This window comes from Vulpes vulpes, chromosome 13 (assembly GCF_048418805.1).
Source record: "Vulpes vulpes isolate BD-2025 chromosome 13, VulVul3, whole genome shotgun sequence".
NCBI classification, from domain to species: Eukaryota; Metazoa; Chordata; class Mammalia; order Carnivora; family Canidae; genus Vulpes; species Vulpes vulpes.
Genome location: NC_132792.1, coordinates 159,670,336 through 159,686,581, shown reverse-complemented (window position 1 = coordinate 159,686,581; position 16,246 = coordinate 159,670,336). Strand labels below are relative to the sequence as shown.

At 60.7% G+C, this 16,246-nt stretch overlaps 2 protein-coding genes across 4 annotated transcripts in view; one reads left to right on the top strand and one right to left on the bottom strand.

Moving 5' to 3' along the window:
* Positions 1-1,967: 1,967 nt before the first annotated feature.
* On the bottom strand, positions 1,968-4,463 carry LOC112934569 (alpha-1,3-mannosyl-glycoprotein 4-beta-N-acetylglucosaminyltransferase-like protein MGAT4E). The gene is made up of 3 exons (XM_026018020.2): positions 4,338-4,463; positions 3,940-4,036; positions 1,968-3,109 (listed from the first exon to the last, which is right to left on the bottom strand). Exons 1-3 carry the CDS (start codon positions 4,461-4,463, stop codon positions 1,968-1,970), a joined length of 1,365 nt encoding a protein of 454 aa, XP_025873805.2.
* A 10,175-nt stretch (positions 4,464-14,638) lies between these two features.
* The window catches only part of KDM5B (lysine demethylase 5B), an 86,925-nt gene continuing 85,317 nt past the window's right edge, over positions 14,639-16,246 (top strand). For 2 of the 3 annotated variants that reach the window (XM_072733633.1, XM_072733632.1), the window contains exon 1: positions 14,644-14,943. In XM_072733633.1, the coding sequence (XP_072589734.1) occupies positions 14,740-14,943 (204 nt within the window). In that variant the 5' untranslated portion in view covers positions 14,644-14,739. Of the gene's footprint in view, positions 14,944-16,246 lie in introns of all 3 variants that reach the window. The other variant, XM_026018019.2, reaches the window with a different exon arrangement.

Below are 16,246 nucleotides of genomic sequence, written 5' to 3'. Positions count from 1 at the left end.
GGTTATTACAATACTGCTGTGAACACGCGTGGATGCGGCTTCGTGTCCGGCATAGACTGGGGGAGGGATTGCTGGGTCACGTGGTGATCCGCTGGCCGTTCTGAGGAAGGTTCTAAACACCTTCCCAAAGTGACTGTCCCATTTTACAACCCCACCAGCAATGGATGCGGGGCCCGAGTTCTCTAAATCCTCACCAACACTTATTTTGCTTCCTTTTTAATTAGAGCGAAGTGGTATTTCACTGTGGTTTGGATTTGCGGTTCCCTAGTGACTAACGAGGAGCATCCTCTCACCTGCCCATTGGCCATTCGCGTGTCTTCTTTGGAGAAATCTCTATTCAAATCCCTTGCCCATCTTAATGGGTGACGATGAAGAAGCGAAAGACTTCTTGGTAATGCTCTGGACACCAGTCTCTCATCAGGCGTATGATTTACAAATATTTTCTTCCATTCTCTGTATCACTGCCTTGACGGCGTCCTGTGAAGCACGTAAGGTTTCGATTTTGATGAGTCCAATTCATCTATTCTTTGATCGCTGATACTTTTGGTGTCATATCTTAATATACTTATTGCCTAATCCAAGGTCACAATGATTTACACCCTATATTTTCCCCTAAGGGTGTTATAGTTTTTACCCTACATTTAGGTCTATGATCCATTTTGAGTCAATCTTTTATATGGTGTGAGGCAGGGGTCTAACCTCGTTCTTTTACATGTGGATATTCAGTTGTTTCAACACCATTTGTTGAAAAGACTATCCCTCCACCCACTGAGTTGTCCGTGGCCCTACATCAGCTGGTCTTCTCTCAGTCCTGGGCCTTCGGTTTCTGCCCCACCCTTCTCCAGTTTGCCCTCCATCTCCTGTCCCACTAAATGTGTCTTCCCAAATGAGCCATGTCCCTTCTCACCTCTGGCCTACTTCTCAGCACGCTGTTTCTTCTACTGGAAAATCTCCCTGACCTTCTCCCTACACTACCTGGGTATCTTCTCTAATTATCTATCAGGTCTAGGCTTACATAGCATAGTTTCCAAGAAGCCTTTCCTAAGCCCCCAAGAATGTTTTAGGAAGAGCGGGTCTGTGCTTCCAAAAGACCACGCACTCAACCTCAATAGCGGCGTTTTTGTGTGCCCGGCACAGAGTAGGCTCTCGACAAGTATCTGATGAATGGGTGGATCCCAGAAGCCAAGAAGGCTGTTTCAAGAAGGAACACTAGTTAGTACCGTGTATTATGCAGAGAGTTACGGGGAACGAGCTCTGAAAAAAATGCAACTGGGTTTTGACTATTTTTGTCATCACAATAGGGAAGAGTTTCAAGCACTGCAGATGTAGAAGCCAGAGTTAAGGAGGGAATGTTTTAGTTACAAACTATTTATGTCCAAGTTTGTTTGTGAGGAAAGGATGAAGCTAGACAGGGACGATGAAACAGCTTAAAAAGATAGAAAATGGAGTTAAGGGCTTAGTTTTATTGCTATCAGCCCATCTGCTACTTTCCTGAATTTCAGAGAATTTGCCTTCTAATGAGAGTCACTTTCTTGGCTCCCTATGATGTCAATTTTAGGGACATCCCATGATTTCCCCATTTACCCTCCTACTACCACTATGTACTCCCCCCGCCTCTGACTGTGGTCAACATGTAAGTGTGTGTTTGCACCCACACAAGCACCCTGACCTGATTTCAGCATCCCCCCAAATCTAAACATTCTAGAGGTGACCAAGGTCTTTCCCCCAAGTTAGGCTAAGCTGTATCTGCTCCCAGAAAAAAAAAAAAAACAACTATCCTATAAGAATCACTTGTTTGGGGAGAAAAAAGAATGAACAGGTCTACTAACATCATGGTGGCACCGAAAGAACCATAGAGGCTTCCCTCTCTGCGCTTCGTTCCCTGGCACCTCCCCTCTGTCACTCAGATAGGCTGGGATGGAACGGCTTCAAGACTTTAATTTTTTTACACCCCTACTGATTCACCTTCAGCTCTGAGCTGCTTCCGTATCGTTGGCATTTTCCTCCCAGAGGTAAATATGCCTGATTATAAGACCGCCGACCTGACTAGCCTTCACCACCAGCCTTACGCAGCTCACATTGTACCCTATACTTTTCAGAAATATCTCCTGATTCATCTGCCCTTCCAAGAGATGGCCCAGCAGGGTGAAGCTGGTACAGTACTGAGGCATCCCCTCGGGGTCATAGCCCAGTTCCACTTCGCCCTTCTCTAGGGTGTACTTTCCATCCACGATGGTGCCCGTCAACACCTGCACTCTGCTCAAGTTCGCTGGGTGGTTCAAAATGACTGTCAGGTGGTTCCCCGCACTGACATTGTGGGTCCAGAAGAATGACTCATCCAGAGTGTAGGCCTCCCAGGGGAAATGAACGTCAAAAACCTTCATATCGGTGAAAATGGCTCCGGGTGGGTTGTCAGGACCATCGAGGTTCTTTTTCTGAACGGGGGAGGCCTTCTGGGTGTCATTAGAGATGTAGGAGAACCTGTAGTAGAAAAGGAAAGGTCTGCAGATGATTGGGTTTTTCTGAGCTAGGAGGGTACGGAAGTGGGGGATCAGCCTGTCGAGGGGCTTTTCCTTGTAGAAGAGGAGGAGGAAATGGGCCAGGAGTGGGAGGTCCTTGCTGTGGAAGAGTTTGCCAAGGAAGCCCATATTAGAGAACTCCAGGAGCACCCACGGGTCGGACTTCATGGTGTCCACCTTCCAGTGGATGTGGGTGACAAAACTGGGGGCACAAAAGACATTGTCCTCCAGTAACAGGAAGTATTCGGAGAGCCTTGTGGCAAAGCTCACGAGGAAGGCGTGATCTACGTTCTGCCTGGAGTAGAATTCCCCGTGGTGGGCCTCCTTCCTCATGTCCTCCAGGGGCGGGTAGGCATCGGACGGAGCGTGGATCAGTAGCAACTGCCCTGCCAAGATCTGTGGGCTGAACAGGGTTGAAACACGGAGAACGGTTTCTCTGAGCCAGGTGAGGTCCGAGTGCGCCAGGTGGACCAGCACTGTGAGACGTTTCTGCTCAGTCTTAGAGGAGGCACGGAACAGAGAGACCAGGGTGTACAGGAGGTTTCTTTGATCTGGTCGTGTCGCTGAGGAGATGCCCACTGTGAGCCACGCTAAGGAGGGGCAAACAGGGGTAACCGTCAGTGCACCTCGGGCTGCGGGTAAAGGCAGCCAGAGGCTGGGGGCTGCGGTGCTGTTGGGACCGTCCCTGTGCCTTTCTTCCCTCTCCTAGTCCCCCTCTACGCTCTGTCGTGGTGGAGGGGACACTTCGACTCGTGCCACCCAGAACGTGGTCCTCAGTGCAGCAACATCAGTGTTGCAGTGTTGCATGTGGAAGGCGGTTGGGAGCGCAGAGTCTGAGTTCCTAGATAAGCGGAACCTGCCCTCTGACGGTATCGCCAAGTACCTCATGGGCAGAGGAGCACTGAGCTGGGTGATTCTGAGTCCCTGCGGGTCCCTTCGAGTTTTCGTGGAGCCAGGACTTTGTAGCACATGGTTTAAGCGCTCGGTCAGTATTAGCTAATGTTATAGTTATTATGGTTCTTGTTGTTTCGCCCAGTTCATCTTCCCAAAGCTCACCTTTGGGTGAAGGGAAAAGTACTTTCTGAGTCAGGAGCCCTAGGTTCTTGTCCCAGTTCTGCCACTGACTGTGTGACCTTGAGCGAGTCCCTTGACATCTGAGCTTAGATCCTGATCCACAAAACTGAGGGATTTGGACGATGCATCTAAAGCCCCTCCTATTCCAAATATTCTCTAAGCCGGTTCTGGAACAGGGACCTTTGCCCTCCTCCTTCCTCCTTCCTGATACGGGAACGTCACGGTGGGGGGGATCGTCTGCCGGGTTCAAACATTCCGGGCACAGGCCTGCTTTCCCTCCTGGCTCCCGTACTGCCCTTGACACCTCCACCCCCCAGGGTCCCCCAGGCTCCTCCTTGGAACTCACTCTTTCTTCTCCGCTGAATTGTTTGAATATATTTGAAGGTCAGGTCCTGCCAGTCTTCCAGCGACCTCGGCTCTTTCCTTTTGCCGTAAGTGTCCTCCTAGAGCATTGACAAAAGGCAAAGCGTGAACCTCCTTTCGTAGAAAGAACAGGGCTGAGCCCCTCGAGGCTTCTCATGAGCTCTTCCAGGGAAGGGGGGAGCGTGAGGCCCGCCCGGGCTCAAGGCCTTTGCTCTCCTCCGCACCCTGGCACGTCCTGGGGGCAGCAGCTTCCTTACGGACCCACGGGCCCGCGTTCATAGCTCAGCGCCCTCCGGAGCTTCCTGCTCTCGGGTGAGAAGGTGCAGGGCTCTGAGAACCGCCCTGCCCCACCAATCCCACCCCGAGAGCGGGGGCTGCTACCTGCCCTTTGATGGTCATCACGTCTTGATCCTCTTCAATTTCCTCGGGGACCCTCAAAGTGACAAAGAGCCACAGGAAGCCGATGGCCACCAGGGTTACCAGGCAGCGCCTGACGGAGCAGCGCATGGCATCGGGCGGGCCGTGGCTCCTGCAGCAGAGAGGCGACGTGCTCAGCAGCTGGGCCCGGTCTCCATCGCCCCCGCCCAGGGCTTCTCCCTCATCACCTGGAGGCCCCCTCGCTCCCCCAGATTCTATCCTTCCTCCTCTTCCTCGTTAACTTCTTTTCACCTGAGCTGGAACCCGAGGGAGCATGACGGCCTCGTTCCCTGACTAAAGAAGGGATGTCACCTGTCCTGTGACCTCCGCTGCCCTCTTACGGGTTTGCTGAGATCCCACTTTCCCAGAGGGCTCCCTTCTCGACACGGGGAGGGGCAGCTGGGGCTCCAGGGCCGAGGCCTGTCTCAGGAAGCAGATGCCACCACCTCCCCTCGCGGTTTTAAAACAAAAGTCCGTTTGCTACAGTCTCCGAACTTGAACTGCGGCCGAGTGCTCGGGGTGCGGCGCCTTCCTTGGTTTTTAACGAAGGGGCGTCCCCAGCGTGCTCGGCTCCAGTCCCGTTCACGGTCCTGATCGGAGCGCTCGTGGGGGGCAAGTCCGCCGCGATGTTGGGCTTCGGCCCTCAGGCTGATTCAGCCTCCGAGGCATCGAGGCATCGTCGCCGCTTTCCTCCTGCACTTGGCGTTTCTCTCCAGCGAGAGCGCGAGCGCGAGCCGGTTCCGATGGTTTCTGAAGGATCACGGAGGCGCCTTCGCACCGCGCCTGCTCTTGGTCCCCTCCACGCCCCAGCGGAGCCAGGCCACCGCTCCCCTCCCTCAGCCACGGAGCTTCGCTGTGACGGGCCCAAGGTACAACGTGACCACGGCAGGACGTCTCGGCAGAGCAGGCTCTTACCCGCTTCCCCGTGCCAGGGCCTCGCGCCACCAGGCGACCCGACCCAGCCACCTGACAGGGAGAGGCGGCCCGCGGGGCGGGGACAGCCGCTGGCCACCACGGCGGAGCCTCCTGGCCACTTATGGGTCCCAGCGGAGGGCCACCCCCGAGCCCCCGAGGCCTACAGACTTCTGGAAGAGGCGGGCAAGAGGGAGAAAGGGCTGAGGTGCAGAGGGGCCGGGCCCAGACGCAGTGGCGGAGGGGTGAGGCCACAGAGGGAGCCGAGGCCTCTGGCTCCCCGCCGCCCCCGCCCAGCTAAGCTCCTGTCCCCTCCCTCCCAGATGCTCTGGCGGGTCGCAGAGGGCGCCTTGGGCGCTTCAGGCCTCGCAGCTGTTGTTATTGTTCATCCAGAGAAGGCCCCGAGGCTCCCAGCGCCCTGCCCTGCCCCTCCCTGGAGCCCAGCGCCCTACTCCGGGACTCCCTCTCCCTTCCACCGCCTCAGGCACCTCACCCCTGCCACGACCCTTTCTCTCTCTTCTGCGTGGGGGACCCTCTCTCTCCCATTCCCATCATCTTGACAAGGGGCTCCCCTACATCCCGGTGGGACACAGACCAAAAAGCAAAATCCCTAAGTTCATGTCCTCTCTTGGGGCGCCCGGGTGGCTCTGGCTGAGCGCCTGCCTTCGGCTCGGGGCGTGACCCCGGGGTCCTGGGATCGAGTCCCACATCGGCTCCCTGCTCCCCGGGAAACCTGCTCCTCCCTCTGCCTGGGTCTCTGCCTCTCTCAGGAATAAAATAAGATCTTAAAAAAAAACCTTAAAAAATATAAATTCATGTTCTCTCCAAATCCTGCCCATTTCTCTGCGGCCCTAACAGCACAACTCCTTGGAAGCCTTGCCTCTAGCTGCCCCCACGTCGTGTCACATTTTCTCTCCTCTTACTCAACCTCCCCGCAGCTTTCGACACGGTTGACTACTGCCTCCTCCTCGAAACACTTTCTTCCCTGACGTCATTCTTGCTGCACTGATGGTTCTGTTTCTTTCCTGGCTCCTCCTCTTCCCAAACTGTCAATGTAGGAATGTCCTAGGGCTCTGTCCTTGGCTCGCTTCTTCCACACACTCTCCCTGGGTGATCCGACCCAGGCCCATGGCGTCCAGTTTATTTTACATGCGTGTGTGTGTAGGTAGGTACCTACATAGTGTACCTGCATGTGTATTTATACCCGTATACGTGGTTCCCCACCTATGAGCTTATACGTCGATAAGCCTGCGGGTCCGTACGTATATATACACAAGCATGCTGATGACCCAGGGCTGATCCTACCTGTAGCCCTGACCCCTGTCCCGAGCCCCAGATGATCTGACCATTGAGCATCTATCTCCATTTGGACGAGTAAGAGGGATCCGTTTGAACAGAGCCAGGACGGCACCACAGGTTCTGCACACCTCCCCCATGTCTTCCCCATCTCAGGAAACAGCACCACCATTTGCCCATGTACTCAGGGGAAGAGCCTACAAGTCATCCTTGACGCCTCTCTTCCGCTAGCCTCTGCCTTCTATTAGTCCTGTTCCCTTTTCCTTCCAAATGTATCCCCAGCCTGACCTTTTCTCACCCACCTCTACTACTACAGCAAAAGCCTGCCAGGGCTATCGCACCACCTTCTAATTGGTCTCTACCTCCACCCCTGTGCTCCTGCAATCTATTCTCCATGTGGCGGTCAGAGACACTATTTAAAATGTATTTATTTGAGGGGGTGCGGTAGGGAGCAGAAGCAGAGGGAGAGAGAATCCCAGATACCGTGCTGAGCAGGGAGCCAGATCTTCGGCTTGATCTCAGCACCCTGAGATCATGACCTGAGCCAAAATAAAAAGTTGGATACTTAACTAAGCCACCCAGGGGCCCCCAGAGAGACCTTTTAAAATTGTAAATCAAATGATATCCCTTCCGGACCTACAATTCTCCAGTGGCTTGCCGTTGAAAGGAAGACGAAATCCAAACTCCAGACCACGGCCTGCAAGATCCTGGCGGATCCAGCCCCTGCGGGCCTCTGACTCCATCCCTATACTCAAGGCCTTTTTTTTTTTTTTTTTTTTTTTGTGGGGACGGGCATCACCCCTTGGAGATCCTACGGTACTCCTCTTCTCGGAACTGTTCTCTGTGGATGTTCCAAGAGCCGTCTTCTTCCCAACATTCAGATTTGAGTCCGGATGTTCTTCTTCCTCGGGTCACTGTGCCTAAAGTGCCACTCCCCCGCCCTCCCACCCCGCTGGCCAGCCCATCCCTCGAGCCCGTATTCTGTTTTCCTTCACGTTGATTTCTACCAGAAACAGTCTTACCCGTATGTGCTGTGTCTCTATCCACTGGGCTGGAGCAGAAGCCCCTGAAGGGCAGGGACTTTGTTTTCTCCGATGCGACGTCTACAGTGCTTTGCCTAGTGGTTGGCCCAGAGGACATGCTCCACAAGTATTTATTAGCTCACTAATTATCAGGCATTATGCGATAATGGTGAAAGATCATGTATGTGTTCAACAAACACTGTGCTAGGTGCCAGGGCCACAGCAGTGCCAGGACCGGACAGCATGCCAGAGATGGGCAACGTGTGGGTGACCCTTAAAGGTGCTGATGCTGGACTCAGTCCGGACAGGATCTGGTTTTGCTAAACTTATTGGCTGTGTGATCTTGGCTAAATGACTCAGCCTCTCTGAACCCCAGTTCCTCACTTAGGAAATGGAGAGAGCGATGCCTATTCTCAAGAGTTCTTACGAGGATTTTAAGATCTCATTCACACTAAATTGCCTAGCATACAGCAGGCATCCAGTAAATGTTCGCTTGTTTATTATAAGGAACAACTGTTGTCAACCACGACAGCGTTGCTATCTATTTATAGAAGGGGGAGGGGCAGAGGGAAAGAGAGAGAGAGAGAGAGAGAGAATCCTAAGCAGGCTCCATGCCCGGTGCAGAGCCAATGCGGGGCTTGATCTCATGCCCCTGAGATCATGACCTGAGGCAAAATCAGGAGTCAGGTGCTTAATCGACTGAGCCACTCTGGTGCCCCGGCACTGTCTTCTTTTCCCTCACGTGTGTGAGGTCCGTCTCTAATTCCGAAAGCTTCACCTCAACTTTTATTTTTATTTTTATTTATTTATTTATTTATTTATTTATTTATTTATTTATTTATTTATTTTTCAACTTTTTAGATTCTTACTCTGATGCATAGCACTTTGAAGACCTTTCCATATCTTGCCATTCGGTTTCCACTTCTCAGAGAGCTTTAGAGACAGCAAAATAAAAAGAACTGGGGGATACGCATTGAAAAGCACTGACACGCCCGGGTCCCTCGTGAGCACTGCAGTGATAGGTAGGCCATCTATGGCACCGTGCCTGTTGCCACGGTATGTCCTGGGTGTGGGCTCTGGACTTTGCTGGAAGTCAGAGTTCTCCGAGGAGCGTGAGCCTGACCCACAGGGTAGGGACGGGGCAGGAGTCCACCTCCATTCCAGCATTTCTCTCTGGGTGCCTCGGCTGATGCTCCCTTGGCAACCATCGTTCTTTCTGGAGGTCTGAAGCTCATCTCATCGTCCCACTAGCCTCTCTGGGGCAGGTGGCTCCACACAGAACACGGTGATCACAAGCCCATTTGGCCCACACACTGGTTCTTAAAAATCTGTTTTAGACTGAATATTTAAAAATGAGGAGAGCTCATGTAAAAACTTAGACTTTTGGCTTCTCTTGAAAAAATGCACCTTGTTGCCACCCTGGCCTGACTGGTGATGGCCCCCCTAACTGAACATGCTCTCTCAGTTTCGGACTCCACCTGGTTGAGTTTCCTGTTACTTCTGCCCGCCGTGGGCATGGAAGTCTTTGGCCACTGCTCCAAGTCAGGTCCTGGGAGACTGGCAGGCTACGCTAGATCCCGGTCTCATCCTGGCCACCTAGTTCGGGATAAGGCACTACAAAGATGAGGCACGGAGTCACCCCTGAGGTTGAAGTGCCCTGGACAGGGGTAGGAAGAAAATGAATAGAAGACTGCAGACAAGTGAATCATGAACAATGAAAAAAAGACTGAAGAGATCAGAGATGATCAATTTTGAGTATGGTGCAGATAACGTTCTGGAGGACTTACAGAAGACGTGGAGGGGTGGGGAGGGGCCGGGGCCAAAATTCAAGATTAGATGGGCACGAGCAGAGCGAGCTCACTGCTCGATCTGTATCATCTTGCAAACCACCCAAACAGCGGGAAAAACTCACGGTGCCGGCCACGACCCATTAATGGGTCATAAGACCAGCGCACGGGCTTCAGTGAGCAGGGAGGCACTTCCCCGTGTGAGGGCAAGAGCTGTTCTGTGAAGCTTTTATCGTTCCGTGGAACTCGCGGGACATAGACAGAGGTATACGGGGGATCACAGCCAGCGTCTGGGGCCTCTGCGGCCCGGGGAGAGACTGGACGTGGCGGCCGGTGGGAGAGCGGCTCCTCCGCCTCCTCGGGGAAGAGAAGTCAGCTTGGTGTCTGGGGAAGATCAAAGGCGCTGGGATCACCGCGCCGGCCTCGCTCTGTTATCATCTGTGTGACTCTGGCTCCTCAACCTTTCTGAGCCTCAATTTCCCCATCTGAAAAGCAATGCCACCGATACCACCTACTTCCCAGCGCCGACCCCGAGACTGTGGGTTCCTGCGGGTTCCTGCGGCCACGGGTCACGCCGTCAGCACAGTATTTCTAGCTGTTCGCAGGTCCCCACTTCCTGCCGGGGGAGAGAAGCAGCGGAACCTGCATTTCGCATTCGGTGTGTCCCGCCCTGCGCTGGTCACTCAACCGCATTTGGCTGAACACCGTGAATTTCCAGTGAGCGTGGTGGATTCTGGAGTGTCCCCGAAGTTGTGACACAGTTCGCGTAGATGTCCTTTTCTTCCTGTTGGAAGACTTTCATCCCGGATACAGACAATTCCAAACATTCCAAGTCTCCAAGGCCAGACAGCGAGCCGAGAGGGCCGCCTCCACGCAGACCTCCGTCGGGCCGCGGCTCTGGGATGAGCAGGAGCGGGAGTCTCCCTCTCTGCCTCTCCGTTCCTCTCCGCTCAGGGCTGCGCCGCAGGAGCCGAGGGCCACTTGCAGGAGCCGAGGGCCTGCAAAGTGGCCCAACCAGAAAGGGAGGAACCGCCCCCCCCCAGCCCAAGCGGAAGCCAAAGCATGTGTGGGTAACTCTGCCCCTCCCCACGCCTGCGGGCAGGGCCGGCCTCACCAGCCGTGGGAACTGCCCCACCTGCCAGAGTCTGTTGGAGGCTCCCAGGGGACGGGGCCCAAGGGTGGTCCAGCCCTTTGGGCCCCACACCCCAGTCAAGCAAAGCCCCGCTCCCTGGATCCCCTCGGGCTGAGTCAGCAGAGAAGGGCGCCCAGGACCCCTGGGAGGAGGTGGGGAGGAGGAGGAAGGGGTATTTAGTTATCAGGTGTCTCCCCAGGATCCAGACCCAGCTTCCCAGAGCTGAGACCCTTTGTCATGGGGCGAGTAAATGTGAGAAGACGCCCCCGTAGCTAGGGTAGGGTGGAGTGGAGCAAAGCAGCCCCCTAGTAGAGACTAGTCCAGTAGAGGACGAGGGGCTGCTGGTTCCAGGGAAACGGGCAGCGCAGGGGATGGAGGAAGATGGGTTTACCTCAGCACTGGGCCCCCAGCCCCCACATGCTCATCCACTGTGAGGTCTTCTCGAGCTTCACCTGGGCAGCCAGGTCCTCCTTCTCTCCATCCTCAGCCAGTGGGAGCCACAGACCCTCCAGGCCACTTCCCCTTCCCTTCAGTAGAGATTCGTGGAGTCTCTACCACATGTCTGGTGCCAGGGCTGGAGACCGTCCTCCTCCCCTCCGGTGGCTTCCAGTCTGGAGGAGAGCCAGGTAGAGGCCAAGACCCAGCGGGAAAGACACATTCTACGTTAGGGGACAGCTGTCCCGGGTCGCGGTGGGGTACACGGGACACATGGCACAGGGTGGCCATAGGCCGCAGCTCCTCTCGAGGTGCCGGGTCTGTGGGGGTCCGCAGGGGACGCGCGACACCAGACATTCCGGGACACCCGGAGGGCTGGGAGAGGGAGGATGACCCTGAATTGGCAGAGGGCCTGAGGCAGACGTAGAAACGTTGAGGAAAGGCCCATCCGCCAGGGCAGTTGGGGGAAAAGAGCAAAGGAGAGGATCCGCGGGGCTGGGAAGGGAAGGGTGCTGTTGGCGGGGGCGCAGACGCCGGAGGTCGGGGCGGAGGGCGGACACCCCCGCCCCGGAAAGTGGTGGGAGGCGGCGGCCTGGAGGGTGGAGGGGTGGAGGGTTGAGGGGCAGGGGGTGGAGGGTGGAGGGTGGCGGAGGGCGGGGGAGGGGGGTGGAGGGGCGGATGGAGGGTGGAAAGTGGAGAGGCGGAGGGAGGGTGGAGGGGTGGAGGAGCGGGGAGCGGGGGGGGGGGCGGACGGGGGTGGATGGTGGAGGATGGAGCGGCGGGGGGTGGATGGTGGACGGTGAAGGGCGGGTGGAGGGGCGGAGGGGGGTGGATGGTGGACGGTGAAGGGCGGGGGCTGGAGAGGCGGAGGGGCGGGGGGTGGAGAGCTGCCCCTACACGTGCGCTACGTGCTGCGCGGGCCGCCGCCCCCTCCCGGGCTGCAGGGGAGCCGGGCGGGCCCCTCGTCGGCGGGCCGGGTCCCCAGCAGCCCGGCGGCGGGAGGCGGGGTGGGGCCGGGGCCGGCGGGAGGGGGGGCGCTCCCCGTTTGCCAGCCGGGAGCGCGGGCGTCCCACGGAGGCGACCGGAAGGGCCGCGGGAGCAGCGGGCGGCGGGCCTGGGGGGCTGGGGGGCTGGGGGCGGCCGCGCCGGAGGAGGACGGGGACCCCGATGCGGGGCTGCGCGGCGCGGGCGGGCTGGGGCCGGAGCCCGGGTGGGGCGGAGTGTCGTCCGGAGGCAGGAGGGGTTCCTGGAGACGTGGCACTCGGCGCCCGGCTCGGTTCCGCTCCGGCCGCGCGGGCTCCGAGCCCGTGTCCCGGGGAAGCCGGGCCGGACCGGTCGGGGCGCCGCCGCCCGGGCCTCCGGGAGCTCCGGCCCCGGGACCTCCGGGCGGGGGTTGCCCAGGTCCGGCCTCCGGGGCGCCGGGCCAGCCCCGGACGAGACAATGCGGCCCGGGCCCCGCCCCCCGCGGCTGACGCGCCCCGGCCGCGGCCAATCAGCGCCCGCGCCCAGGCTCTTTAAAAAAAGAAGATCCGGCCGCGGTGTGGCTGTCAGCTGGGAGGGATCCCTCCGCGCATGTAAACACACATCATAAAGGGCACGGGACGCGGCTCCCGCGGGGCGGGGGAGCGGCCGCCCCCGCGCCCCCGCGCCCCCCGCGCCCCCGCCGGCGCCCCCCGACGTCAGGCGGGCCCGCGGGGAGCGGGGCGGCGGCGGCCGGAGCCGGGCCCCGCGAGCTCGGCGGCGAGGGCACTACCGGAAGTGGAGGGAGCCCGCGGGCTGCGAGCGCGAGGGCTCCCGGGGCCCCGCAGCGGCTCGTCCTTCCCGGCGCGTCGGCGGAGCGCTGGGCGCCACGGCCCGGGGGCTGCGGCCTCCCCGGGGTCTCGCGGATCCGCGCCGGCGCCCGCGTTGGGTGCGGGGCCAGCCCGAGCGCTCCCCCAGGAAGGAGCACATGACAGGAAATCAAACTGCAGCAGGAGCCCTCGGAGCCGCACGCCCGCGGCCGCGCGCAGCGACTCTCCCCCCGGCGCTGCACCACGAAAAATGCTCCAGTGTCCAGCAAAGTTAAAAGAATTTGGCGGCAGATCCCTCCAGACCTCCCGCCCAGGTCTACCGTTGACGTTTCACCGTAGCTCACTGTGTCCCGACCGTCCGGGGACCCTGTGCGGGTGGGATGCCAGCTGCCCCTCGGCCCGTCCGCCCTGCAGGGGGGAGCCCAGCAGGCCCAGGGAGCTAAGAGGAGGAGGACCTTCTGCAAGGACCTCTTGAACTCCTCGGGGCCCAGGTGCCTGTGGGAGGGGCTTCCTGGAGAGCGGGCTTCTCCCCTCCCCCTCTTTTTAAATTGAATCCTTAAGGGTCAGAGAGACTTCCTTCCTCAAGGTGAACCGGAGGGCAGAGCTAGGACCCTGTTGACCCAAGCGGCACCTCCCTGGGGTGGGCTGGATAAGCGCGATCTTTCTGTGTGTTGAGGTCCTACTTGTTGAATGTCCTCTGCCCTCTTCTGGGCAGGACACCAGGCACTCAACCTGCCCCCCTCCCTGCCGCCTCCACAGTGCTCACATCTTAGTTACTTCTCTGTGCCTGCATTGCTTGCTCTGTAAAATGGAGAGGACGGTGTGGACGTTCAACACCAGCACGGGGAGCATTTGCTTTACCCACAGTGAGCACTCGATGGCTGTCACTCACAGGCTAAAGCATTCCAGATTCGCATCTCCACTTCTGATCTCCAGATTTGTGCCGTCCGGCCTGTTAGAGGTTTCCGACGGACCAGACTCCACGCATCCAGAGGGACCACGTTATCTCCCTTCTCTTGCTGATCTGTGTACATCTGGGGGATGCCGCAGCGACGCCGCGGGGCCGCAACCACTCCGGCGGCGGACCCTCCGCGCCCGAGTCCTCCTGGACACCTTACTGTCCCTCCCCAGTGTGTCGGGGTCCTAATTGATCTCCTACATTTGCATGCCCCTTCCTGATGGGCAGCACCGCTGTCCTGACTCCGGCACCCCCCTTCTCGTCGACATTACTTTGTCTTCAGCTCCTCTGGCGCCCACCTCGCCAGCGTGCGGCTCGAGGACCGCTCTTCCTGCGACCCCCGTCCCTCCCAGGGCCCGTCTCCAGCACTTGTTAGCGGTGCGAACTTGGGCGAACTGCTTCTGACCTGGGCCTCCCCGACTCCTTGTTTGTAAAGTGGGAAGGAGGGGACCTGCCCCGTGGGGAGGCCGCGCAGACTCGGGGGCGCATCCTGCGGAGCGCTTAGACGCGGTGCCCGGGACGGGCCGGCGCTCACGGGCCGGCGGGTTACCAACACCCTAACCATTGTTGTCTCGCCTCCATTTTGTTGGTATGTTCCAGGCGGTCCCCCCCACCTGGAGGACCCTTCCCCGCCCCCCCGGCCCCCCTCCGTGCCGAACGCCGCCCGCCCGTCCCCGGCGTTTCCCCAAGTGTGTGACCTCGGGTCGCGGCGCCTGCCCCGCGTGCGGGCGCGACTCCTCCTCCTCCGGCGCGCTAACTTCTGGGGGCAGCGGCCGCGGCCCCAGCGCACCGGCGAGAAGTGCGGGCGCGCGGCCCCGCAGCCCCGAGGCCCCGGCCCCGCCCGGTGCGGGGGCGGGGCCGGGCGCCGGGCGCGGGGGGGCGGGGGGCGGGGAGGGACTCTTTTTCCTCGCCGTGGCGGCGGAGGCGCACGGCGTGGGGAGCGGCGAGACGTCGTCGGAGGAGGCTGAAAAAGCCAAGGTGCTGCCGTTGCGAGTACAAGTGGGACCCGCCGCCGCCGGAGCCGCCCCGCGGCGATGGAGCCGGCCGCCGCGCTGTCCCCGGGCCCGCGCCCCGCGCTGCCCCTCGGCGGCCCGGGCCCGCTGGGCGAGTTCCTGCCGCCCCCCGAGTGCCCGGTCTTCGAGCCCAGCTGGGAGGAGTTCGCCGACCCCTTCGCCTTCATCCACAAGATCCGGCCCATCGCCGAGCAGACGGGGATCTGTAAGGTGCGGCCGCCGCCGGTGAGTCACGCCGGCGCCCCGGAGCCCGCTCGCGGCCCGGGCGGGGAGCGAGGACGCGCGGCCGGGGAGGCCCGGGGCGCGGGGGCGGGGGCCGCGGCAAGTTCGGGGCTGCCCCGGGGTCGGCGTCGAGGCCGCGGGCGGGGGCCGGGGCTCCTCCCGGGCGGGAGGGCGGGCGCTTCGGCGGGGCCGCCCCGCGGGCCCGGGCGGACGGGAGGGCGGCCCGGCCCGGGGGTGGGGGTTCGGGTTCGGTTCCGGGCGGCGCGGCGGCCGCGCTGGGCGCGGGGCGCTTCCTGCCGGGGGCGGCGGCGGGCGGCGGGCGGCGGGCGGCGCGGCTCGGCGGGCCGGGGCTCGCCTCCCCCGGGTGCGGGGGTGCGCGCCGGGTGGGGGTGGGGGACTCGCGAGTTGTCGTGCGCGGACGAAAGTTTTCAATATGGCGGCGGGAGCCCCTGGTCCTTTGTGTGGCGGCGGCGGCGGCCCGGAGCGGCCCTCACCTGGGCGCCCCACCCTGCAGGCGGGGGCGCCCCCTGCCCCCCGGGCCCCGGCCTCCTGGGTCCCCCGGGCCGGGCCGCCGCAGGGGGTGCCCCGCGCTGCCGGGGGCGGGGGGGCCGCGGGGTGGGCGCCGAGCGGCTGCTGCGGGGGCCGTAAGTGTGCGGGGGGCGCCGGGGGGGGGCGGGGGGCCGGCGCCGCGCGGGGGGCCCGGCTGGGGCGCGGCGGACGTGTCGGGCCCGAGGCCCGGGGGGCCGCCGGCGCCCGAGGCCGAGGTGCGGCCCGCCGGAGCCGCGAGCGGGGCGCGGGGCGCGGGGTCTGCGAGCGCCGAGTCCTCGCTAACGGCTCCAACGGGCGCCGGCCTCCCGCCCCGCCCCCACCCGGAACTGGGCGCGCGCCGACGCCCCCGCCCCCCGCCCACCTGGCGGCCCCGCCGGGCCTGAGCCTGCGGCCGGGCGGGGCGGGGGGCGCTGGGGCTGCGGTCGGAGACCCCCGCCCCCGCCCGGCTCGCCCTTTGTAGTGACGCTTCGGCGGCGGGGGTCCTGCTGTCTCCCGCTTCCTTTCTCCCCCAAATTAAACGCAGGCTCCCCTCGGTGGTTCTCGACAAGTTTGAAGACGGAGAGGAGGTCCGCGCCCCGGAAGACGCCTGCCCCGCTCGTCCGGGGGAAACGTTTGAAAATAGCCTCGTTTGCCTCCCGAGGCCGGTGAGGCGGCCGGGGCAGATCAGGCGGCTGAGGTGGCTGAGGTGGATGAGGTGGGGATGAGGTGGATCAGGCGGGCGAGGTGGCCGAGGTGGATGAGGTGGGGATGAGGTGGC